The sequence below is a fragment of the Vulpes lagopus genome, chromosome 11, assembly GCF_018345385.1.
Source record: "Vulpes lagopus strain Blue_001 chromosome 11, ASM1834538v1, whole genome shotgun sequence".
In the NCBI taxonomy this organism is placed as follows: Eukaryota; Metazoa; Chordata; class Mammalia; order Carnivora; family Canidae; genus Vulpes; species Vulpes lagopus.
Window position 1 is genome coordinate 69,660,599 of NC_054834.1, and position 23,164 is coordinate 69,683,762.

At 64.6% G+C, this 23,164-nt stretch overlaps 2 protein-coding genes across 2 annotated transcripts; both read left to right on the forward strand.

Annotated features, from left to right (window-relative positions):
* Positions 1–5,488: 5,488 nt before the first annotated feature.
* Positions 5,489–11,356, forward strand: SYT8 (synaptotagmin 8). Its single transcript, XM_041773517.1, is given in 9 exon segments — positions 5,489–5,783; positions 8,789–8,898; positions 9,004–9,185; positions 9,627–9,716; positions 9,842–10,009; positions 10,097–10,264; positions 10,540–10,645; positions 10,741–10,874; positions 10,980–11,356. Coding segments are annotated over 8 exon segments (1,176 nt in total). The 5' UTR covers positions 5,489–5,783; positions 8,789–8,804; the 3' UTR covers positions 11,214–11,356.
* A 1,300-nt stretch (positions 11,357–12,656) lies between these two features.
* Positions 12,657–15,166, forward strand: TNNI2 (troponin I2, fast skeletal type). Its single transcript, XM_041722224.1, has 8 exons — positions 12,657–12,748; positions 13,360–13,389; positions 13,566–13,572; positions 14,080–14,121; positions 14,221–14,349; positions 14,474–14,563; positions 14,667–14,843; positions 14,972–15,166. The coding sequence occupies exons 2-8, from the start codon at positions 13,382–13,384 to the stop codon at positions 15,065–15,067; spliced, it is 549 nt and encodes a 182-aa protein (XP_041578158.1). The 5' UTR covers positions 12,657–12,748; positions 13,360–13,381; the 3' UTR covers positions 15,068–15,166.
* The last annotated feature ends 7,998 nt before the right edge of the window (positions 15,167–23,164 follow it).

The window sequence follows — 23,164 nt, forward strand, 5'->3', positions numbered from 1 at the left end:
GAGGTCAGGCCTCCAGGAGCGGCCTGCGGACAGCAGGGGGAGCTTGGAACCTTACTGATCCGGCCCGGCCTGGCCACCCCGCCACCCTGCCACCCGGGGAAGGGGCTCCGGGGGCCTGCGCGCTCCAGGGGCCTCAGGCCACCGGCGGTGGCAGCCCTGGGGACCCATGGGGAGGGTCCTGGGCCAACCAGGCCTCCTTACAATCACCCGTGGAGCACCAGCTGTGTGCTGGGAGGGAGGCTGGGGAGCACCCAACACACATTGCGGACACCCCGAAGGCCCTGCAGGCCCAGAACACGGCTGTGTAGGGACCACTGGTTCCCGTGTCTCTGTTATGAGACGTCACTGCCCTTGTCCATGGTCTGTGCGTGGACAGTGGGGTTTCTGTGAGTGGTGAGGTATGTAGCCACTGCAGGCTCTGTGTGCCCCGCTCACTGTCCCACCTGCAGCTCAGGAACCTGAGAGGTGAACAGGAAGGGGGTACACCTGCTGCAGACCTGTCCATAAGCCCTCCCAGGGCCCCATCAGCCTCAGCCCATGGCCCGCACTGCCCCCTGGGCTTGGGTCCCCACATCCTGGGGTCCCCCTGCCACCTCCCCACATCTGCTTGGGGTCCTGTGCATCTGCCGGAAAGCCAGGTGGGCCTGCCACATCTCCGGGAAAGGCTGGAGGGTGGCAGTGGTGGTGGGGACAGGGCCAGCAGCCATGCCTGAGCTGGGCAGGAGTGGGTAGGGGCAGGACCAGGGCCCACAGGGAGTGAGGGATGGAGGGGAGGACAGTGTGGAAGAGCCAGGACACTCCAACCCAGTGCTAAGTGCTAAGAGGGGCATCCCCAGGATGAGCACACCCAGAGATGCCCAGAGGATACAAACCAGTCCTACCCCGACCCAGGGAACCCGAATCAGAAAGCCTGGGCCGACTCCTTTCACACCCAGAAAACATAGATCTGTGCTCCCCTCGCAGACCCGACCAGGGGGCGTCTCTGGGTCCTGGCTCGCACGGGGGCCCCTGGGAAGCTGGGACAACTGTCTGACACCCCCTCGGCAAGAAGAGATCACGGGCACACTCCTTTCCTACTCCTGACACAAGCAGGGAGACAACGGAGATAGTGCTAGGTCAGCTGCAGGGAGCCCGACGGTGGGGGGGGCGCACCGGAGAAAGGGGTCCGTCTCCCCATGGGACCCACAGCTCCCAAATAGGGAGGCAGCTGACCGGGGTCGGGGTCTGCTGCCTCCAGAGATGACAACCTCTGCAAGCAGCCTCAGCCCCCACCCGTGGCCCGGGACCCCCAACCCTGCCCCGAGCTGAGGTGGACATGTCTTGTAGCCAGGTCGCCCCCACCCTTCCCGGCAGGAAACGGCGGGCTCAGCAGAGGGGTCTGGAACGTGCGCACGGCCACTCCTGCTGGCAGCCTGTCCAGGACATGCACCATGTACGGAAGGCTTTGATCGAGGGCTCCCAAACCGAGGGTCCCCGCTCTCCCCTCCCTACGGTCATTCCTCGCCCCTGCCCCCGCTTGCTGCCGGTGCCAGCATTACCAGGGTTTGCATTGGCCCTAGGCCAAACCCCGGAATGTGCCTGCTGGCTGCGCGGCAGCTGTTCCTGGAACTGGGGCGACAAAGCACAGACTGTCTTTGAGACGTGGGCGGACGGGGTGCAGCCTGCCCAGAGCCACGCATGAATAGGGCACAGAGGCGCTGGGACAAGATGAATGGGCTCACACAGGCCGGACACCCATGAATGGGCCCCGGGCGTCCAAAGACGCAGTAGAACTTGGAACTGGCTGGTGGGGCCCAGGACCCGGGAACACGGGCCTACGTGAGGTATGGGGTGTAGGCCACAGAGGGTACATGCGGCTGAAAGCCTTGGTGAGAGGGGAACAGGGCACCCCAAAATCCAGAGTCATGAGTGTGACTCAGGAGGGGGTGCAAGCTGCAGTGCTCACACACCACAGTCAAAGGGCAAGTCTCCAGTTCTCACATACACAGGGCGCTGAGCATCCACTGTGCATGATCGGGGGTGCCAGGACCCAGACCCTTCCATGGGGCGGGAGGTCATGTCCCTCAGATGTCCCAGGATGTGTGAAGGCTTCGGACAGAGCCTCCCAAATGTTCAGACAGCAAAGAGTCGCCTGCCTAGAACTGCACAGGAGCTCGGCACCAAGATGCCAGCACGAGCCTGAATGGGCTCCCACGTGCCAGACACCCATGCATGGGTAACAGGTGTCCACACACAGGGCCTGGGACCCTGAGAGTGGGCCTATGTGAGAGGCAGGTGGGTGGGTGGGTGCTAGGCAGCCTGGGACTCTGGTGACTTTGGGGTTCAGGCAGCTAGAGAAGAGAGCTTAGGAGCTGGCACCCTGGGAATGCTCAGAGACTGGGGGAGGCCGGCCCGGAGGCCCTGGAAATGGGGGTCAGACCTCTGTCTGGGTGACAGTTAAAGTCCTGTCACTGAGGAGCTGGTAGGAGCAGGGTAGGGCTTCCCGGACACTCAGAGCCTCGGAGCAATGGGTCCCGGGGCCCGAGCCTTCAGGCGAGCGATGCAGCCAGATTGGTAGGACCTAAGAACGGAGGCCCAGACCCCTATTCAGAGGCAGGTAGTGGAATCTCAAAATTTAGGGCAGTAGGTATCCAGTTCCTGTCCATTCGGGAGAGCAGGCTGCTGAGATGTGCGGTTACCCAGAGCCACACGGAGCTCAGGTGGTGGGATGCCAGCCTACCCAGCTGCCAAGGTGACCCAGCCTGGGGAGCCAGGCCCTCAGACAGGAGAGCAGGAGACCACCACCTCCCAGAACCCCATGCTTGCAAGCCGGGTGTTATATGGCTGGGGTCCAGAGGCACCCAGATGCAGGACTAGTGGGGTTCCCGGCCCATATTTTCCCAGACTGATGGGGTACACCATCCAGCTCAGACAGGCTGAGAGGGCTGGATGGCACAGAAGTCACCCCAATGTCCAGGGAACAGGGTACAGGCCCCAGAGCCTCAAAACAGAGTCCACGAGATTACAGGCAACCAGGCCATGGACACTAAAGCTTGGGGTATGGGCAGCTCAGCTCTTCAGCCTGCGGAAGTCGGGGGGAGGACATGGGAACCCAGAGGCTCCAACTGAAGGGCTTCAGGACCCACTCAGGCTAATGGGGTACAGGACCCCTATACTGCAGCTAATGGGGTATGGGACCCAGGCTTTCAGACTGGTGGGCTTCAGAACCCATACACACTGTGCAATGGGGTAGGGGACTCCATAGGTAGGTTAAGGGGGTTCAGGACCCCAGGCGTGTTGTGTGGAGGTGCAGCTCCTGGGAGGCCTAGGAGGGGGCATCCCAGACACTCGGGCAGCAGGGCAGGCAGACGGCCCAGCACACGGATGAATAGCGCACATAGCCAGAGACAAGGGTGACATGCAGAGGCAGGGGTGGAAGGAGCAGAAGGCGTCCAAACCACAGCAACGAGGCCACCAGGCCTGCCCGGCACTCGGGCCTATGGAAGATGCGTCAGCAGGGGATTCAGGCACCCAAGGGGCCCACGGGTGGGTACGGGTGACCGCAGAACGGAGAGTCCCCGTGCCCAGACCTTGGGTAGGAGGGGAGGAGGCAGCCAGAAGCCAAGGTGGTCGGTTGTGTCCCCAGGGATTTGCTCTCATGAAGGGTGCCCCCCAATGAGCCGGTGAAGGGGGCCTAGCTGAAGCCGTGGGGGAGCCAGCCCTGGCCACCACAGTCCTGGAACCCATGGGAGAGGCAGTCCGTGGGGAGGGGTGCCAGTGGTCCCCAGAGGGCACTGATGCCTGGGTCGCAGAGGATCCCAGCGTTCGACACGGGGCTTTGGTAGATGGATTCCATGCTCTGCCCATGCGGTCGGACGACGAGGTACGCGTCCCGTCAATTTCCCGGTGAGCAGGGAGTCAACTCCCAGATACTCTGCAGAGTGGGGTTCGTGTCCCCCAGGAACACAGGCTTACAGAGGGCACAGGGACCCCCAGAGGGAGTGAGGAAGCTCCAGGAACTCGCACCTCAGAGCGGGTGTTCAGGGACGTGGGGCCGAGTGGGGCGCAGGCTCCCAGAAACTCAGATGATGGGGTCCAGGCTCCGGACCGGAGAAAGTGGGCATGGAGAGCCTGACCCAGAGCACCAGGGCACACGCAGGCTGAGAGCCGCGGGGGACCCCACGCCACACAGGGCCATGGCAAGTGGAGCACCCCAGGGCTGGGCAGAGTGGGGGTGCAGCCGCCGGGGTCAGCGCGGGCAGGGTGCACACGTGCTGTCCTGGCACGTCTCACAGTTCTGTGCCAGCAGCTCCCGGCTACCCCGAGCCAGCGTTTGCCATGAGTTCCAACCTCAAACATTCCCCAGGCAACCTCAAAGGAAGCACCCCCGTCCAGGAGCCCCGCCAGGGCCTCCGTGTGGCTGCTGGCTGCCAAGCCGCCGTCTCGGGGGCCGCGGGGCTGGCCGGGGGCTGCCAGTTCTGTTTGGTTTTCCCCTTCCTGCCCTGGAACCTCAGACGCCCGTCTCGCCATGGAGGCGCCCGTATCCTGGGAAAGGCACAAAGACGGTACAGTGGGGCTGGGGAGAGCCGCGCAGGGCACATGGGCTCAGTGCACACCACGGCCCCACAGCATGTGCGGCCCGCGCTGCCTCTGCCCCCCAAAGCACGGGCACCCACCTGCCCCCAACGCCCGGCTCCTGGTCCCCAAGTTGTTGGCCGCTTCTCCCAAATCCTTGTCCCTGGGTAGGACTCGGAGAAAGAGCCGAGCCCCATACAAGGGGACGTGTCCCCAGAGCCACACGGGGCCAGGCACGCCTGCTTCCCACCTGCTGTGTCCCCTCCCGGAAGTCCTGCTCTACCAGCCCGGCTGGCGGCCCCAGTGTCACCCGCTCTCCTGTTAAGCATTAACCAGCTCCATGTCTGGCCGCAGCAGGAATGGGTTCAGAGAGACACCCTGGCCAGGGAGGGCCACCCTGGGCTGGGCCCAGGGAGGGAGCTGAGCTGGAGTGACCAGACCCGACGAACCAGCCAGAGTCGAGCAGAGGCTGAGATCACAGGCCCGGCTGGGTCCTCCAAAGCAAGAGGCGCTGGGGGAGGTGGGCAAGGTCTCCAGGCCTGCTGGCCCAACAGGAACCGAGACCTCTGGGGATGGGGCCAGCCGGCCAGAGGCAGAGGCAGGGATGGAGTGACCTCCAGAAGGTTCTCTGGGTTCCAGAAGCCTGGGCACTGGCAGAGCCAGGCAGGCTCAGATAGTCGCCTGGTGACGCACCACCCGGCCGGCCCTGCCCAGCACACACAGCCCACGTCCTGTCCGGCCACGTCCCGTCCATGTGCTTGGTTCCAGCAGCACTGGAAAGCTATGCTCCTCCAAACCCAGTCCTGGTGACTCAGTGCACGCCCCTTGGGGTGTAGAACCTTTTCAACCCAAGTCCAGCCCGAACTTCCTCCTGCCACCCCTCCCAGTGTCCAGCCCAAATAGGCCATAACTCTCTCTCGTGAGGCCTCTGGGATGACCGAAGGGACCCCAGGGTCCCTGGAGGTGGCCCTGGAGTTCCCGGAGCCTGGATACCTGTGTCCGGGTCTCAGAAGGGACCCTCCTCCCACGGGACTTCCCTGGTTCCTGAGGGCCAGCAGCTCTGGCGCTGAGGTGGGGCTCCCCGAAGCCCTGCCTCTCACCCCCGCCCCCCATTCAAGACTCTCTCATTCACTGGAGGCCTGGCCGTCACTTCGAGTGCAGCCCTCGCGTGCCCGGGGTAGACAGAAAGGCCTGGAGGCCCGGCTGGCTGCAGGAAGTGCAGGTGGCAGGTGAGAGTGTGCTACACCTGGGGGGCTCTCACCCCAACCCCTGGGGGAGCTCTGCTCTTCTCCGGGAGAAGGACCCACAGAAACTCACTCCCATAGTACAATCGAGTCTAGTTAGACAGAAGGCGAAAGGGAGCGGTTGGCTTGGCTTTCAAGGGTGCCAGGCCCTTGGCTGACGTGGAGCCCCTCTGCCTGGGAGAACCGGGGTTCCTGAGTGGGAGAGGCCGGGGTGGGGGGAATCTAGCACAAACCACCAAGTAGGTTGGGTTGGAGGGCAAGGAGTGACCTGGAGGGCTTCCTAGAGGAGGTGGGCTCACGGAGGCCTTGAAGGGTGAGTAGGATGGGGATGGGAGGGAGGGACCGTTACAGGGACACCAGTGGCGTCGGTGCAGGGAGGTGGCTGGGAGGCCGTGCTGCCCCGCAGGAGCCACATGGCTGCATCTACACAGTGGCAGGAAGGAGCGCCCTGCGGCAAGTGTCTGGGGCAGGGAGTCCCCTGATGAGGGACGCCGGCTCCCTTTCCTGGGACAAAGATCCTTGGTGCTAGAGGGATGTCCCCATGGGGCCACAGAAATTGGAGCTGAGGTGGCCCCGGAAAGCTGTAGGCAGGATGGTTCCTGCCCCCCCCCCCCCCCCCCCCCGCTGCCCCAGGCAACCGCAGACCGGGAGAGCCGCTCAGCCACTGCTGCAGGAGACTGGGCAGTGAGCACAGGGCCCGGAGAGCCGCCCCGGGGCTATCTGCCTGCTGGTTCCCCATTCCTGGAGCAATCGGGGAGCCACCTGCGGCCTGGGCCCAGTGGAGCCGTGGGCGCCACCTGGTGGCAGCGTGTCTGCCTGAACCTTCACCACCATGGGGACCTGGCGGTCCTGAGGGACCCTGTGCCTCCTCCCCAGGCTTTGGGTTCCCGGGGCGCTTGTGGGCAGCACTCTCAGCAACCTGGGGCCCTCGGGGCCTGCTCTCAGGCATGTCCTGGGGTCCCCCTTCACTGGGATGGCCCAGGAATCCCGGCAGGCCTGCAGCACCAAATCTCCGTGAGTCAGTGCCTGCCCAGGCTGCCACCCAGGGGCAGGGGAGAGGCACACACAGGCACAGGCACCCTCGCCTATGCACATACGCGTGCCCATCCACAGTATGGACAGGTATGCACACGCATGCACGCACACACACAGATTCTGTGCTGACTGACGTCGTACCTGGAATTCTCAACTGTAAAAGTCTCCAGTGAAGCTATTTTAATTCCAGAACACACACGGGCTCTGATGTTTCAGAAAGTCAAGGTTGCTTGTAACTTCCACGTGGGAGCTGGGGGCTCTGAATCTGGCCTCCAGCGTCCTGCTGCAGGGACCTGCAGGACTTCCACGAGCCTCCACCCCCCTCCGCCCCCCGGCCACCGGCTGCCCCCCGGGGCCCTCCACCTGCCGCCACAGAATGCTGAGCAGACCTGAGTGTCCTTCTGAGGACGGGGGCATAGAGGTGGCAGCCTGTGGGCATCCCTGAACACCTGCACCGGGCAGGGGCTCACCCAAAGGAAACCCAAGCGGCATGGGCTCCATCGTTTGCAGAGCCCGCGCAGAAAACGTGCAGTCTTTTGTTTAAAATGGTTCGAATTTCAAGACAGCGACGGTGGACATTACACCAGGCCTGGGCCTTGTCTCTGAGGGTGCTTTCCTCCTGCATGTGGGGCCTTGACATCTCTTCCTGGGGCTGTGGCTCCCTGGCCCCCTGCTCCTCTCCTGGCTGTCACCTTCGGGCCAAAGACCCCACAGGGAGGATGTGCACACAGCCCTCCGAGGGGTGATAGAACCCGGCCTGGGAGCAGGACTCCTGGGCATTCTCTGAGCTAAAGCTCCTCCAACGAACTGCTGTTGGCCCAGCCTTTCTCTCCCCATGTGGGGTGCAGACCCAATACCCCGTTATTCCTGGAGGGAGTGGCCTGCCCCAGGCCCCTGGGTCGAGGGGTAGCAGGCTCTTGTGGATGAAGAGGAGGAGCCCCCAGTAGGAGGAACTGTGACCTTGGCTCTCCGTGCTCCCCAGAGGAGGGGAGGCCAGGAGGAGCTGAGCCTTGCGGGGGGGGGTCCTGTTCCCGTGGGTCTGGGGTCCCAGCACACCCCCACTGTGGCATCCGGCCCCCTGCTCAGAATCCCAAGTCCCTGCTCTGGGTGGGAGCAGCCAGCCTGGCCAGGTGTGCTCCCGCCCCGGGCCCCAGGCAGGTAGGCTGCACCAGGCCCGCCCTCCTTCCCACCAGCAAGAAGGGTGGCAGGTCGGCAGGTGGGCAGGTCTGGGCAGCCGGCTGCTGAGTCAGTTTGCAAGGAATGTTCTGGCCTCTCCCAGCTTCACCCTGTCCCCACCTGCCCCCACCTCACCCTGCTCCCCAGGCGCTGCTGGCGCGGCGCCCGTGCCGGGGAAGCATCTTCAGCCCAAGCTTGCTTGGACAAGCTCTCCCCAGCAGCCCACCCGCACTCCTCCCCCTGCATGCCCCTATGACCCCAGCAGAGCCCCTGGCCCCTCAGAACCCCCATCTCCACGCTCCCCTGTCATTCCCGGGCCAGGGGCTGCCATGTGTGAACAGGCTCCACCTGTGTGACTCCACCTGTGTGACCGACAAACCATGGCGGGCCTGAGGTCAGGGCCCGGGACGAGTCAGGACCCTGGTGACAGCCCCCAGGCAGGGCCCAGAGCCTGGGGGAGAGAGGCCCGAAGGAGGGGGCTTCCTGGAGGAGGAAGCTCCCTAATGAGAAGGCCCGGCCTGCTTGGCTGGGGCTGGGGGCCGGGGGCTGGGGAGGTGGCCAGGAGGCTGGGCCTGTGGCAGCCAAGCCGGGACTTTGGCCAGAGCCCAGCACCTCCCTCCCCTTGGCTCCGCTCAGAGCCCTTGCCCCTGGCCACCACACACTGCCTCCCTGCCCGGGCAGACCCCGGGCCCGCTGTCACTGGGCAGATGGGGCAGTGGGCCGGGGACCGAGGGGCCATCCCCAGAGGTGAGCTGGCCACCTTGGCTGCCTGTTCCCAGCCAGCAGGGAGGGGAGATGGGGCGCCCCCCAGGTCCCCACAGCACCCCGGCCCCGGAGGGCACCTCGGCTGTACCTGGGCTCATTCCGGACCTCATCTTTGGGCTCCCCTGTGAGTTGTGGGACCCCCCTGGGAGGGGTGTGGGGATGGCGGGCCCAGTGGGGGCAGCTGCTGCCCACAGGGGCATCTCGGCTCCATCTCTACGCCCACCCCCAGGGCCCCGCTGGGCGCTCATTGCTCTTGCTGTGGCTGCTGGTGTCCTCACGGTTTCCTGCCTCCTTTGTGTCATTTGTTGCTGCTGCTGCCGCCGGCGTCACCATGGTCACAGGAAGAAGCCCAGGGACAGAGAGGCCGTGGGCCTGAGCAGTCCCCAAGGCACCACCACCAGCGCCCACCTGGTGAGGAGTTGGGCACCGGCGCTCCCCACTGCCGAGCTCCAGGCTCGGCAGTCCCAGAGGGCAGCTCAGGAACCAGCCTCGGGGGCTCAGGTTGGCCCAGGACGGTCGGGGGGGTGAGCTCAGCCCCCAGCCATGGTCTGGTCTGCCCAGGAGCAGAGGCAGGGAGGGACCTCCTGTCCGGGAAGTGGTGGGCAAAGGTAAGAGAGAGGCAGGTGGGACCAAGGCTCGGAGGCCCTGAATGCCAGCCCCAGGGGTCAGTCCACGGGCCATGGGAAGCTGCAGGAGGCTCTTGAGAAAGGCAGTGGTGCAAGAGATGGATCTGGGGAGATCCTGGAGGCCCTGAGCTGGGAATGTGAGCCTCTGTGTGGCCCAGCGGGGGATGTGGCACTGCTGCCCGGGCCTCCCATCAGCATGGGGCATGTTTCCCTACCGACACTCCAGGTGCAGCCGGATGTGGACAGTTTGGAGGGGGGCCCCCAGCACTGGGGGCGCCTGCAGCTCTCCCTGGAGTATGACTTCGGAAGCCAGGAGGTGTGGGGCCCCCTTGACTGGCCCAGAGGGTCTGCTGGTGTCCTGAGGGGTGTTGGGTGCTGGGCAGACACTGGATGCGGGGCTGACCGGGGAGGGCCCCGGGCTGAGCCACTTCTGCCTCCCAGGTCAGAGTGGGCCTCAAGCAGGCCACAGACCTGAGGGCCTGGGGCCCTGGCAGCACGGCGGATCTGTACGCTCGCGTCAGCCTCTCCACCCAGGCAGGACACAGGCACGAGACGAAGGTGCACCGCGGCACGCTCTGCCCCATGTTCCAGGAGACCTGCTGCTTCCACGTGTGTCTGGGCTGGGAGGGCCGGCAGGGAAGCCTGGGCCAGGGTCCGTGGAGGGGACAGGGTGTCCAGCTCACAGCCTGCCCGCAGGTGCCACAGGAAGAGCTGTCCCAGACCACCCTACAGGTGCAGGTGCTGAGCTTTAAGCGGTTTTCTTCCCATAAGCTGCTGGGTGAGCTCAGCCTGCCACTGGGCACCGTGGACCTGCACCACGTTCTGGAGCACTGGTACTAGCTGGGCCCACCGGGCACTGTGGAGGTGAGGCCACTGACTGCCCAGCTCTGGCCTGGCCCTGGCCTGTGTGTCTCAGGGGAGACTGAGCCCCCCTCACCTCCTGCACCCAGAGCCCCCCACTACTGTCTGTACCCCAAGTCCCCTCCCCTCCTGTACCCTGAGCCCCCCTCACCTCCCGCAGCCTGAGCCCCTCCTCATCACCTGCACCCTGAGCATCCCTATCACTGCCTGCACCCCTTTTCACCACCTGCACTCTGAGCATTGTCCCCCTCACCCTGAGAACCCCCTACCACCTGCAGCCTGAGGCGTGGGGGGAGCTGTGCTTCTCGCTCCAGTACATGCCCAGCTCAGGCCGGCTGACCGTGGTCGTGCTGGAGGCCCGAGGCCTGAGCCCAGGCCTGGCAGGTGAGAGCCATACCTGCCCCCACACCCGCATGAAGAGGGGGCCCTGAGCTCGGCCCTCACACCGGGGACACCTCTGATCCCTTTCACCTGCCCAGACCCCTACGTGGAGGTCCAGCTCATGCTGAGCCAGAGAAAGTGGAAGAAGAGAAGGACATCGGCTAGGAAGGGCACAGCCTCCCCTTACTTCAACGAGGCTTTCTCCTTCCTGGTGCCCTTTAGCCAGATCCAGGTGGCCTGCCTGGAGGAAGGGGTGGGCGGGACACCCCCGTCCCTTGGGGCCAAACTGACAGCTGTCTCTCTCTTCCTGCATGCCCCCTGTCTTGCCCCCACCTAGAGTGTGGATCTGGTGCTGGCTGTCTGGGCCCGGGGCCCACAGTTTCGGGCTGAGTGTGTGGGCAAGGTCCTGCTCGGCGCCCGGGCCTCTGGGCAGCCCCTGCAGCACTGGGCAGACATGCTGGCCCATGCCCCGCGGCCTGTTGCCCAGTGGCACCACCTGCAGCTCGCCGGGGAGGTGGACCGAGCCCTGGCCCTGATACCCCGCCTACGCCTGCCCCTGCCCGGCTCCTGAACGCACCTCTGGGCTGAGGTGTGGGTACTGTCCAGGCTGCCCCGGGGGACCACTCCGCTGTAATAAATGCCTGCTCTTGCTGTGGCTGCCTGTGTTTCCGGAGCCCTTAGGGACACGCAGGAGGGTCATCATTGCTGCGGGGGGAGGACTCTCTCCAGCCTCAGCCACAGATCCTCTGACCCCTTGGTGGAGTGAAGGAGTCCCCTCAAGCCCCTCCAACTGGAGGGCGAGGGCGTGAAGAGGTGGTGAGCCCTCTTTGTCCGTGGGGCTGCAGGGTCAGGGACGGCGTGCTGGGTGGCAGGCTGCAGCCGGCCCCGCGGGGACCCAGGGGGTAATCAGGAGGTATCCTGGGGGTGGTGACAGTACAGGGAAAGGACCCCAACCCAAGGGGCCGCTACAGCCCCCACAGGGCCCCAAACCTTCCAGCGGCTGTGGGCTGCTGTGAGGCCTCCTCTTGCAGACGGCAGGGGGCAGTAGATGTCTTCAGAAGTCACCTCGGGCCTTGGGGGCTCAGCCCTGGCCAGGAATGCAGCTCTAATCCCCACACATCTGGACGGCTTTAGCTCCCCCTGACCCTCCCCACGGCCCGTGAGGCCGGCAGGGCTGGGGCCACGCACCCCCAGCTCAGAGGATGCCAAGTCATGGTTGTCCGGATGTTTCTGCTGGGTGGGGGCCCCAGGCGGGGGGCGCAGGCCCGGGCCAGGGTGAGAAGGGCAGCAGCGCCGGGCCTGCCTGGGCAGCCAGGCAGGCCCCAGGCCCCTCGGGTCAGGGAGAGGTTCCCAGGCGGGTGGTGCCGCCATCCCCGGGTTGAAGGACGGGTTCCGAGTGAGCCAGGAACCACCCCAGGGCAGGGTGTTCCGGCCGGTTGCACGTCCAGGCACCCTCCCTCCTGCTCCCAGGAGGACCGGATCTCAGCCGGGGGAGGGCAGCCCCCACTCGGAGGCCCTGGACACTGCCACGGGCCACGTTTGGGTGTTCAGGCCTTGCCCTGGAGCTGGGGCCGGCTTGGAGAAAGGACAGGACGTGGCAGGCTCATGCCTGGGGCACCTGGCCCGGCTAAGAGGCAGCAGTGAGCTGCAGGGGCTGCTCCCAGCATACCCCCCACCCCCGCCCCCTGGAAGCAGAGGGAAAACTGAGGAGTGGCCCCGGGCTCAGGACCTGAGTGACCTCTCAGCCGACCTCGAGCTTTTGCCCTGCAGTGGCCCAGCAAGGCCATGTACAGCTGACCCTGGGCTCCTTGCAAGAACAAGGGAGGCTTCTCGAACATGTCACTGAGCTCTAAATAGAGCAGCCCAGCCTCGGCACCCCCCCCCAAGACTTCTTGGACAGGACGACAGCACGCGGCTGGGCCGGGCCGGGCGGCCTGGGCAGGTGGGGAGGCCCCTGTGCCCCCATTGGTCTGAGGAGGGCTCCATGCCCTTTCTGAGCAGGGGCCCAGCCTGGGGAGGCCATTTATACCCCTCCCCCTGGGCCCACCAGCCCAACTTGCCGCTGCCGGCCTGACCTCGCTCCCGGCCCTGCTGCCCAGACACTAGGTGAGGCCAGCCCGGCCAGCCCAGGCCGAGGACAGGCACTCCTTGAGCTAGCTCCCAGGACGACCCAGGGTGGGGTCCTGGGGGTTGGGGGCCGCCTCTAGCAGCCCTCTCCGGCGGGGGGGGGGGGTGGTGGCTTCCATGGAGCCTGGAGCCAGATGGCGATGCAATGGGAGGTGGCTGGGGTGGGGGGTGGCCAGGGGTTGTGGACGGCCTCCAGATCACCAGGCCTCCCTTCTGGGTGGGACACAGGGAGGAGATCTGATGGGTCGAGGGACCCCAGGCCAAAGCGGGGAGCACTTTCTTGCATGCACTTGGGCCCAAAGCCGAAGGAGCAGAGCTAAAAATAGTGGGAAAGCTCTCGTGGCCACCTGTGCTGGCCCGTCCCGCCCCCCCGGGACAGCTGCAACAACCCGGGCCCCGCCTGGGACATTTTAGGAACACTTTCTCCTCTTCTGACCCTGGGAATCCCAAGACGGTGCCTCCAAGGAGGTCAGAGCTGGGGGCAGGGCAACAGGCAGAGGGCTGGGGCCAGGGTGGCCCCCACCTGGATAACGAGCGTCCAGGGCAGGATGGGCCGTGGCCCTCACACCCATGCCTTTTCTCTCCCACAGGCTCTAAGCCCAGGACTTCAGGATGGGGGAGTAAGTGCAGCCCAAACCTGGGGGGCCCCCCGCTGTCCCCACCCTCCCCACCAGGCGGGGGTCTCTACAGTTCCCCGGTTGGCTCTGACCACCCCCCACTCCCCCATCATACTGTCCCATCTATGTCCCTAACCTGTCTCTTTTCTCCCCTTACCCCCCCTGCCTCCCCGGGACAGTGAGGAGGTGAGTACCTGCTGGGGGCGGGGGCATGAAACACAGAGGGGATGGGACCCCCCTGACTTGGGATAGGTCAGAGGTTAGAGCACAGGGGCAGCTGCCCAGCCCTCCCCCGTGAGAGTGCCCCACCCAGCCACCCAGACTCAATGAAACAGGAAGTGGCTACCCACGTCTCACAGGGCAGGGGATGTGGGGCTGGGGCCAAGTCACCAGAATCGCTTCTTCTTTCTGAGGCTGCCCCCCACCTCCTGCGCCCTGCAGGGATCCCCTGCCCCTCCCCCTGCACCTGAGGTACCGCCCCTTTTCCACCCCCCTGAGCCTTTGAGCCTCACCCGCCACCTGGTCACAGGTGTCCTGGGCCCGGTCCCCCAGCAGGGCCTTGGGACCCCCCCCACCCCGGTTCAGTTGTCTCCAGGCAGGGTCCACAGGCCTGGTGGAGCAAGCGTGGAGGGATGTGGGGGTGCCAGGGACCCCAACTAGCCCTGACTCTGCTTCCTGCCCTCTCCCCTGCAGAAACGCAACAGGGCCATCACGGCCCGGAGACAGCACCTGAAGGTAGGTGCTCCCTGGAGAGGGCCATCCCAGGGTGCCAGTGGGACTGGGCCACCACAGTCCCTCACCGCCTGCCCCCCCTTCCACTCCCTACCCCTCTAGAGTGTCATGCTCCAGATTGCCGCCCAGGAGTTGGAAAAAGAAGAGAGTCGCCGTGAGTCTGAGAAGCAGAACTACCTGTCTGAGCACTGCCCGCCTCTGCACCTGCCCGGCTCCATGTCCGAAGTGCAGGTACCCTCCCCGAGCGGTGCTCTGGCCTGCTGCCTCAGTTTCCCCTTTGGTCAAGAGGGCCGGTAGGGTAGGTGGAGGTCAGGTGGACAGCTGCCCCCATCCCACCTGCTGCCCCCACCCCCAGGAGCTCTGCAAACAGCTGCACGCCAAGATCGATGCAGCCGAGGAGGAGAAGTATGACATGGAAGTGAGGGTTCAGAAGAGCACCAAGGAGGTAAGCAGGCATGGGGTGGGCGTGGACAGGTGAGGGGCTCTCCGGACCAGCAGGGGGCCCTGCTGCCACTGCCACCCACCCAGCCCTAACCTCTGCCCCGCAGCTGGAGGACATGAACCAGAAGCTGTTCGACCTGAGAGGCAAGTTCAAGAGGCCCCCGTTGAGGAGGGTGCGCATGTCTGCCGACGCGATGCTCAAGGCACTGCTGGGCTCCAAGCACAAGGTGTGCATGGACCTGAGGGCCAACCTGAAGCAGGTCAAGAAGGAGGACACCGAGAAGGTACGCGGCGCCTCCCCAGCCCACTGGGCAGACCCCCACCACGGCTGGGCTCTGGGCCCCGGGAGGGGGAAACTGAGGCCAAGGGCGGCCTGCAGTGCCTTCCTAAGCCCCATCGCACCTGTCCCCAGGAGCGGGACCTGCGTGACGTGGGTGACTGGCGAAAGAACATCGAGGAGAAGTCTGGCATGGAGGGCAGGAAGAAGATGTTCGAGACCGAATCCTAGGCCACGTGCCGCCCTCTTGCCCGGTGCGGCACTCCCCCCGCAGAGGGAGGGAGGGCAGGGCTCGTCTCAGTGGTTAATAAAGGATTCCAATCCCCGTGACTGGTCTGGTCTGGTCCTGCCCAGCCTCACGGCCCACAGATGGCCTCCAGGCACCCAGCAAACAGCAGCGTGCTGGGGACAGCCCGGGGTAAGGGCAGTGGGGAGGCCGCCGGGCCTGCAGGCCATGCTGGGGGCGGGGCACTCGCAGGACTGGAATCCACCAGCCTGCACCTGGGGCCATGCAGTATGGTCTGAGCTGAGTGGTCAGCTGCCCTGGTGTCCCCCAATGCTTGCCCTGACCACATCCAACCTGGTGGGCCTGGACGCAGATGGCCTGCGTCCCATCGAAGTGAGAGTTCTGGAGAGGAGATCATCTGTACATTGCATGGTCATCCTAAGGGGGTCTGCCAGGCCCAGAGACCCTGTCCATCCGACGTGACTCCAGGCCAGGGGCCAGGGCAGGCATGACCCCGCCATGCACTGTGAGCAGCTCCCATTCCTCCCACAGGGGGTGCAGTGCAAGGTCAGGCAGCTCTCCAGGGTGGCTTGTGACCATGGAGCAATGACACGCTCTGAGCTGGGGTCCACGTTCCCTCCTGGCAATAGGTGGGGTCCACGCTCCCTCCTGGCAATAGGTGACAGGCCAACATGATCCCCCAGCAGGCCCATGGGTGGGGGGCTTGCATTGGCCTCCACTCTTCCCCAAGGCCTTGGTCTGCCTCACACGTCAAGGGACGATGTCCCTGACAGGCCCTGATGAGGATTGCTGCAGCAAGGCCACGGGAATGACACAGTGACCTGCCAGGGTTCCTCCACTCCCATCTTTGGAGGGGTCCTCGGGGAGGCCAGGCTGCCTGCCCTACCCTCGCCCAGGGACATGCCAGTGGCCGGACATGGGAAGGGTAGTTGTTCTGGGCCGTCGGTCGCCTCGAGGACCACATCAGCCTGCCCTGCGACCTTGCCCCTCTGCTCCCAGGCCCCCTGCAGCTCAGGGACCTAGGTCCATCCTTTCAGGAGGAGGAAGGGTCTCCTCGGAGACCCTGAAGCTTGGGGTCCAGCCTAGTCCATCCCTGGGCCCCTGCTCCCAGAGGCGGGGTGGAGAGAACCCAAGGATGTTCCGGGCTGGGGTGCATCTGGTGCGGGGCCAACGGTGGGAATTTAAGGAACAGGTTTTTGTGGCTGGATAGAGTGATAGAGGCGGTGCCCCATCACGGACCTGACAAAGTGACCCGGGAAGCCGTCCAGGGGCCGCGCTTACCGGGAGAGGGAGGCAGGGACCCTGGGGCCCTGGATCCCACAAGACTCAGCTCACTGTGTTTGGGAAGACTCATCGCATGGAGAAATGATTTTTTTTTTTAAAGTCAAGGAAACGTCAAACATAAAATTCCAGGTAGAGACCCTCCAGGGTGGGTGTCTGAGCAGGGCCAGGTGGTCCATGTGGGTTTGGGTGGGAAGGGGATCTGTGGGTGTCTGTTACTCTCTAATGAAGACGGGATTGAGCTAGTGAGGTGGGGGACCAGACCACCGAGCATCAGCACGGCCGCCCTGGTGCCCCAGGCAGAGGGCCTGCAGATGCACAGCCTCGGGCAACGGGGCTTCCTGCTGCCATGAGTGGTGGGGATTTCTGCCGAGCGAGCACATGGCCCAGCACCTGGCCCTCAGTGAGGGCTCTGCATTCTAGAAAGATCCCTGTGGGGTGGGGAACAGGCAGTGCGAAGTGAGGCTGGAGGTGGGAGGGGGCGTAGGAAGTAGGGCCACCTCCTGGGAGGGAGGGAGGGTAGTGGTGGATGGGGAGACATCTAATAGGCCGAGTTCCCTCACTTGGTGGATGGATGGGGCAGATGGGACGTCCAGGCCCAGGCCCAGGCTGTTCTCCAGGGAGGGGGGCTCAGAGCCGGGGCCTGGTAGCAGGGGCTGGCTCTAGGCTGTGGGTTTGTGGGGTGCCAGGGTCCGGGTTGCAGATGGGGTTCTGGGTACAGGTACTGATGCCCTGATGATGAGGACCAGGACGATGGGCAGGTGGGTGGGAGCATCACGCTGTTGCTGGAGGTGGGCTGTCCAGGAAGGACCCCCCAAAGGGAGGAGGAGGGCGGCAAAGGTCAGGAGATCTGGCTCACCCTGTGGGTGATGCAGGGTAGAGACGCAGCCCCAGGAAACCCTGGGGGGACCTTGGCCGGACTGTGACCAGTGAGGTGGGGCGGGGTGGGGGGTGGGGAGAACCACGACAGGTGGCCCTGGAATCATAGTGCTGAAGGGCATGGGTGGGCCAGGTGGGTGTGTGCACACCTGTGTGGGGTGGTTCGGGCCCACAGCCCCTTCTGCTGGCCCTGAGGAGCGCCCAGGCCTTGGTCTCTGACACCGTCCCACACAGAGGGCTTTGTGGGGGAGGGCCTGAGCTCAGCAATGATATTTGAGGGAGCAGGTAAGAAAGATGCAGAGCAGAAGGTGCGACAGAAGCGGAGTTTTGTGCCAAACAGATTGCGCCGCCGGTGGGCAGGACACCCCCGCACCGCCTCCAGGAAGCTGGCCAGGCACGCGGTCCTCGGGCGCCCAGGAGCCAGGCGGGTGAGTCGGTAGGTGAGGGTGTGGGTCTCCTTTGTACTGTTCTTATTCTCAAAACTTTTCTGTAAGTTTGAAACACTTTCTACAATGTGAAACTTCTCTTTGACCTTCCACACAATGAAATTCTTGAGCAACCATGAGAATAGATGACATGGGATGTGGAGACGTGGGTGTGGCCCACGCGCGGAGGCAGGGACCACAGGGCCGGCCAGCGGGGACAGGGGTATGGCAGCGGAGGTGAGGGGGCTGCCCCAGGACACGGGGATGGACAGTGGCGGTGCCCCCGTGGAGCTGGAAGGACTGGGACTGGCCCGGCTCAGGGGCTTCCCAGGAGGGGACACGACTCAGTGGGGCTTCCCAGCCCCCTTCATCTCCAGCCCCGCAGGCCAAGGGGAAGCCCGAGTGGGGCCCTGGGGCCAGAGTTCCTCTGTGAGTGAGCGAACGTCCGCCTCGCCTCCGCAGCCCAACCCTCTCCCCAGCCCGCCACGCCCCTGCGACCTCCTCTCTGTGGTCCCTGAGCCCACGCTCTGTCTGGGCCCAGATCTGCCTTTGCCCCCAGTGGGAACTCCCTGCCCCCGCCCCGACTCCTCCTGACAGGCTGTTGGGCTCAGTTTCCCCCACTATACAACTGGAGAAGGGAGCATCCACCCCACAGGAGCCAGGTGGGGAGGGACCCATGGCTCGTCTCCAGGCTCACAGACACCAGCTGCCTCAGCACCTGGCCTGGAAGCATCCCTGGGCTGTCCCTCAGCTGCCCCCACCCCACCCTCAGGTCTCCTTGATGTCACCTCCTCCAAGAAGGCTTCTGTGAGCCCTTGGCCCCCAGGGCCTGGCACGTCTGGGCCTGGGCATCCATTACCAGAGGGGAGGGGACAGGAGTCTGGGTGTCCACTGCCCAAGCCATGTACCTCTGCTCCCCTGGCTTCCTGCTGCCATGAGTGGTGGGGTCCCCCTCAGCCACACTGGCCGCCAGCGTCTCCCCATCTCCTCGCCAATGTCCTTCCTGGATGCAGAGCCTTTGTCCCGAGAAGGGGCCTCGCTCACAGGAAGACCCTCCAGACAGCTTTGCCTACCATGCCCACCTGCGGTCACCTGGGACCCTCCACCTCTGAATCACTCAAGGCCAGCCTTGGGGAGGGGCCCCCGGCCCTGCACCTGCCCCTGCACCCACCCCTCACTTGGGAGGGGATTTCAGGCAACTGCAGGTGCAGACACATGCCAGCCCACCCGCCCTGCTGACCCCTAACCCCACCCGCCAGGTCCCTCCAGGATCCTCTCACCCAGTGACCTGGGCCTGCCTTTGCCAAGTCAGAACCCAGTGCCTGTAACCCCTTCCCACAGTGGCCACAGCCCAGGGGCACGTATGCTGAGTGGTGACGCTCCCGCCCTCACCTGGCCCCAGGGGCCCCAGCTCTGGGATCTCACCTTCCCTGACCTGGTCCCCAGCTGTCAGATGGGAGAAAGAGACACCTGCCTCATCGAGGCTGGGTGAGGAGGGACATGGCTTGGCATCCCCAATCCCCAACCTGTCTGCCTCCAGCTCCCTTTCAGACTCCCCGTCTCCATCCATCCCCAGGCTGCACCTGTAGCCTCTTCCTTGTGCTCCTCACACCAGGACTCCAGAACCCAGCTCGCTGTGATGGAGGGAAGGGGACAGAGCCACCCCAGGCAGCCCCACAACAAACCTGCCTCATGTCTGTGGAAGCTCCTGGTGATTCGTCTGCCGGATGCTGGAGTGGGGGAAAGACATCCCGTCCCCCCACGACCCCTGCCTGTGCGAGCCAGCGCATTCACACCACTGGCCCTGGACACCTTCGCTTGGCCTTCCTGCAGCGCCTCCAGTCCGGGACATCCATGTCCCGAATCGTGTCCCACCCAGACTTTCCCTGCTTCATGCCCGAGCTGGTTGACCAACCACCCGGACCCCCAGGGTATCCTGGGTGCCCTGACTTCTCGCTGCCTTGCCCCGTATCCTGGAGATGGCAGGCAGGAGCTGGCTGGCTGCCTACAACATGCTGCCCTTTCCCTCCTGGACACAAGTCTCGGGGGCCGGTGAGGCTCTGATCCTGAGCTCCTGTTGGCGTGTGTGCCCAGCCTGGCCCCTGGACCTCCCACGCTCTCTCCCAGTCTCCCCGGCCCTCCCCGCCCCTCCCCTGCCAGCAGGGACTGTGGGGTCCTGGAACAGCTGCAGAGCCTCCTCCCCACCCACAATGGCCCCAGGGTTGGACTAAAGTCAAGGTGGAGCCCCTGAGGTCCCCCTTCCCCAAGTAACAGATCCCTGTGGCCACAGATGCTCACTGTCCCTGCCTGGAGGCCAAGGCCCGAGGTCCAGGTGCAGGCAGATGGGGTCCTCCTGGGGCCTCTCTGCGTGTGTATGGACTGTTGTGCTCTCCTTGGGTCCTCACAGGGTCGGCTCTATGCGTGTCTATATCCTGATAATTCTTCTGTAGGGATCCCGGGCACCCTGGGTCAGGGCCACCCTGGTGAGCCCGTGTGACCTGGATCACCTGCGAAGCCCTCAGCTCCTGTGCGGCTGGCCGTGCCCCCAGGCCTGAACATGTAGAGGAGCCCACGACACTCTCCTCTCCACATGGTCATATTTATTTACCCGCTCAGTGTTCTTTCCTGAACCCTCAAAGCACCCTTCCCACTGCCCCGTGTGCCCACCTGCAGTGCCATTTGCCCCGATCATTCCCAATCCCGCTGCCCAGCCTTTCCAAAGGCCCATGGTTTGACCTCTGCCACTTGCCACCTGGCCCTGGACACTGGCACATGGTGACACTCCTTCACCCACAGTGGCTTGAGCTCAGGCCTCAAGGGCCTTGTCTCACCCCTGTGCTCTGCTGGGATGCTGATTCCGACCCATCAGTTGTCGATTTCTGGCCTGACCTGTTCTGCGTGTTGACCCCTTCCCCATTCTTGACCTCTCCTTGCTCCTCTGTCCACCCTCCTATGCCCTCCCTCGTGTCTTGTCACCCAGTGTCACTGGAGCGTGTGGTCCTGACCCTCCTTCCCTCAGGGACCCATTGTCCCTGGGCCCTCCAGGCCACCTTGCCCATGGACCCAGCTGCCCCTAGACAGTGGCCTTGGCGTCTCACCAACAGCATGGAGTCGCTGAAGCCCCCAGGTCCTTCTGTGCTGCCCGCCCTGCACAGACCCTCCTCCTGGCCTGGCTTTCAGGGCCCCGTGCTCCTTGGCTCAGCACCTGTGATGCGAGACGCCTGCCTGGCACCCACCCTGCCGCCCACAGAGCTTGCTCCAGCCTTGGATCGGCTTGTGGCTTCACTTGATCATGTCCTGGGTCACTTGTGTCACTGGACACTGCACCAGATTGGGAGGCATGAGGACGGATGGGACAAGATCTCTATCCTCTCTACACCACCCTATTATGGTTCTGAACGATGCCAAGGGGACAAACGATGGAGCATCTGTGTCTTGGGCAGACCATCTCCTCGGAGGGCCCGGGCAGTCCAGCCAGTCTGGATGGACACTGGGTCCCCGGGATGCCCTGGCCCATGTTCGTGCCCACTGGTCCGGGCCAAGTGGAGATGAGGGCCAGGTGAGGTGCTGCCTGTGAAGGGAGGCATGGGAGGCCCAGTGGGTGCTACCAGGAAGAGGGCCAAGGGCAGCAGGGTGACCCAGGATTTTGGGGGAGCTGCAGAGCAGGTCTCAGGGCCAGAGCTGGAGCTCAGACTGTGGGCCAGATGACTGTCCACCTGTGCTGACTTCTATGCCCTCTGCCATTTGTGGGGTTCAGGGGGAAGGCCTGGGTGACCCTGGGGAGGAAGCGGCAGTGTCTGAGCCCCTGCGGCACCCTGTGCACCCCCAGGCCCCACCTGGCGCTCCTGGAGAAGGGAGCTGCCTCCTGCCCTTTGCCCCCAGCAGGTGGTGGGGAGGCAGGGGCTGGGTGGCTGTCTGGAGTCCCAAGGCCAGAGCAGAAATGGATTGTCCCCCACCCCAGTCCCCGAGGATGGAAGCCCCAGCTCCAGGTGCAGGCAGGTGGGTCCCTTCTGAAGCACTGAGGTAGAGTCTGTTCCGGTCCATCCCCCGCTGCTGGTGACTTCCTGGTTTCTTGGAGGGGCTCCCTGGCTTGTAGCTGCACCCCTGCCTCCACCTCCGTGCTCACCTGCTCACCTTGCCTCTCCCTGTGAGGGAGTCTGACTCAAATCTCCATAAGGACACTGCCACATCGGGTGAGGCCCCCCTCATGACTTCACCAGCAAGGACCTCCTTCCCAAGTCAGGGCCTATTCTGAGGTCCCGGGGGCCAGGGGGACCCCTAGGAGTTTGGCCCCAGCAGGGGGGATCGGGCTTCCCTGGGTCTGTGGGGTGGGGGTAGGCAGGGGGGAGGGCGGCACGCTCCCAGGGCTGGGGGGGGGTCACACGTGCCAAGTGTCTGAGAGGAGATTAAACAGGCGGGTGGGCAGGTGAGGCCAGGCCTCAGAGGCCAATCAAGGCAGAGCCGGACTCGTGGACCTGGAAGAGCCTGCACCTGCTTTCAAGCACCTGTTTCCCTTGTGAGATTCTTAATAAGTTTTGGCCCAGAGGCCCCACATCTTCCTTTTATCCCAGGCTCCATGAGTCTAGGCGCTGGTCCAGCTTTCAGGCAGCAAATGGCAGGGTCGGGAAGCCACATGTTGGGGTGCCCGCCTCCACCTGCCCTCACCCACCTGGCAAGGCCCCTACATTCCCAGCTGGGGTGTGGGGCCAACCTCACTGCAGGCCACAGGAAGGGACCTCGACAGTGGGGGACTCCTGGCACAGCCTGTGTCCCTGGGAATGCTGGCCAGGATGTTGAGGCCCAGCCCCCATGCAGATGGACATTCAGCTACCACATCTTCATCCAGGTTGGAAAGCGAGTGACCCCTGGAAACACCAGAGGAGACAGGAGAGGCCTCAGGCTGAGAGGTCCCTGGGGGCCCTGTGGGTTTACCTGTGCGGCCCTGGGCCTGGCCTGGGTCTCAAGCCCTGCCCTGTAGTCCCTGGGGTGAGTAGGAAGGCCTCCTGGAGCGGGGTGTGAGGGGGCTCGCAGCCTCCCCATCAGCTTGCCCCCCAGGCGGGCCCCACCTGATGGATGCACCCTCTGGGGCCCTATCGCTGGTTCCGCCTCCCTTTGCCCACAGTACTCTGCAAGTCCCTTCCAGCTGAATTTTTCAGGCCTTTGGCTGACCAGGGTGTGGCTGGATGGCCCGGTGCTCCCCCCTTCCTTTCTGGGGGCCCCAGGTCAACTTGGCTTGCCAGAGAAGTGTGCAATGCCTCCACGGCTGGTTCTGGGTTCTGGCCCTCACCACCATCCACCACCCCTCACTGACTTCTGAGCCCCTGGTCTGGGACCCCCAACAGCCGAGGACAGTGGCAGGTGGAAACGGCCTCCCTGGGGAGCTCCTGATTCCCCTGCCTCCAGTGCCTGGTGACACTGCCCAGTGTGGTGGGCCACAAGCTCCCCGAATCTGGGGGTGAAGGGGTCAGGGGAAGGGCAGCAGAGTGCGAGGAGCCC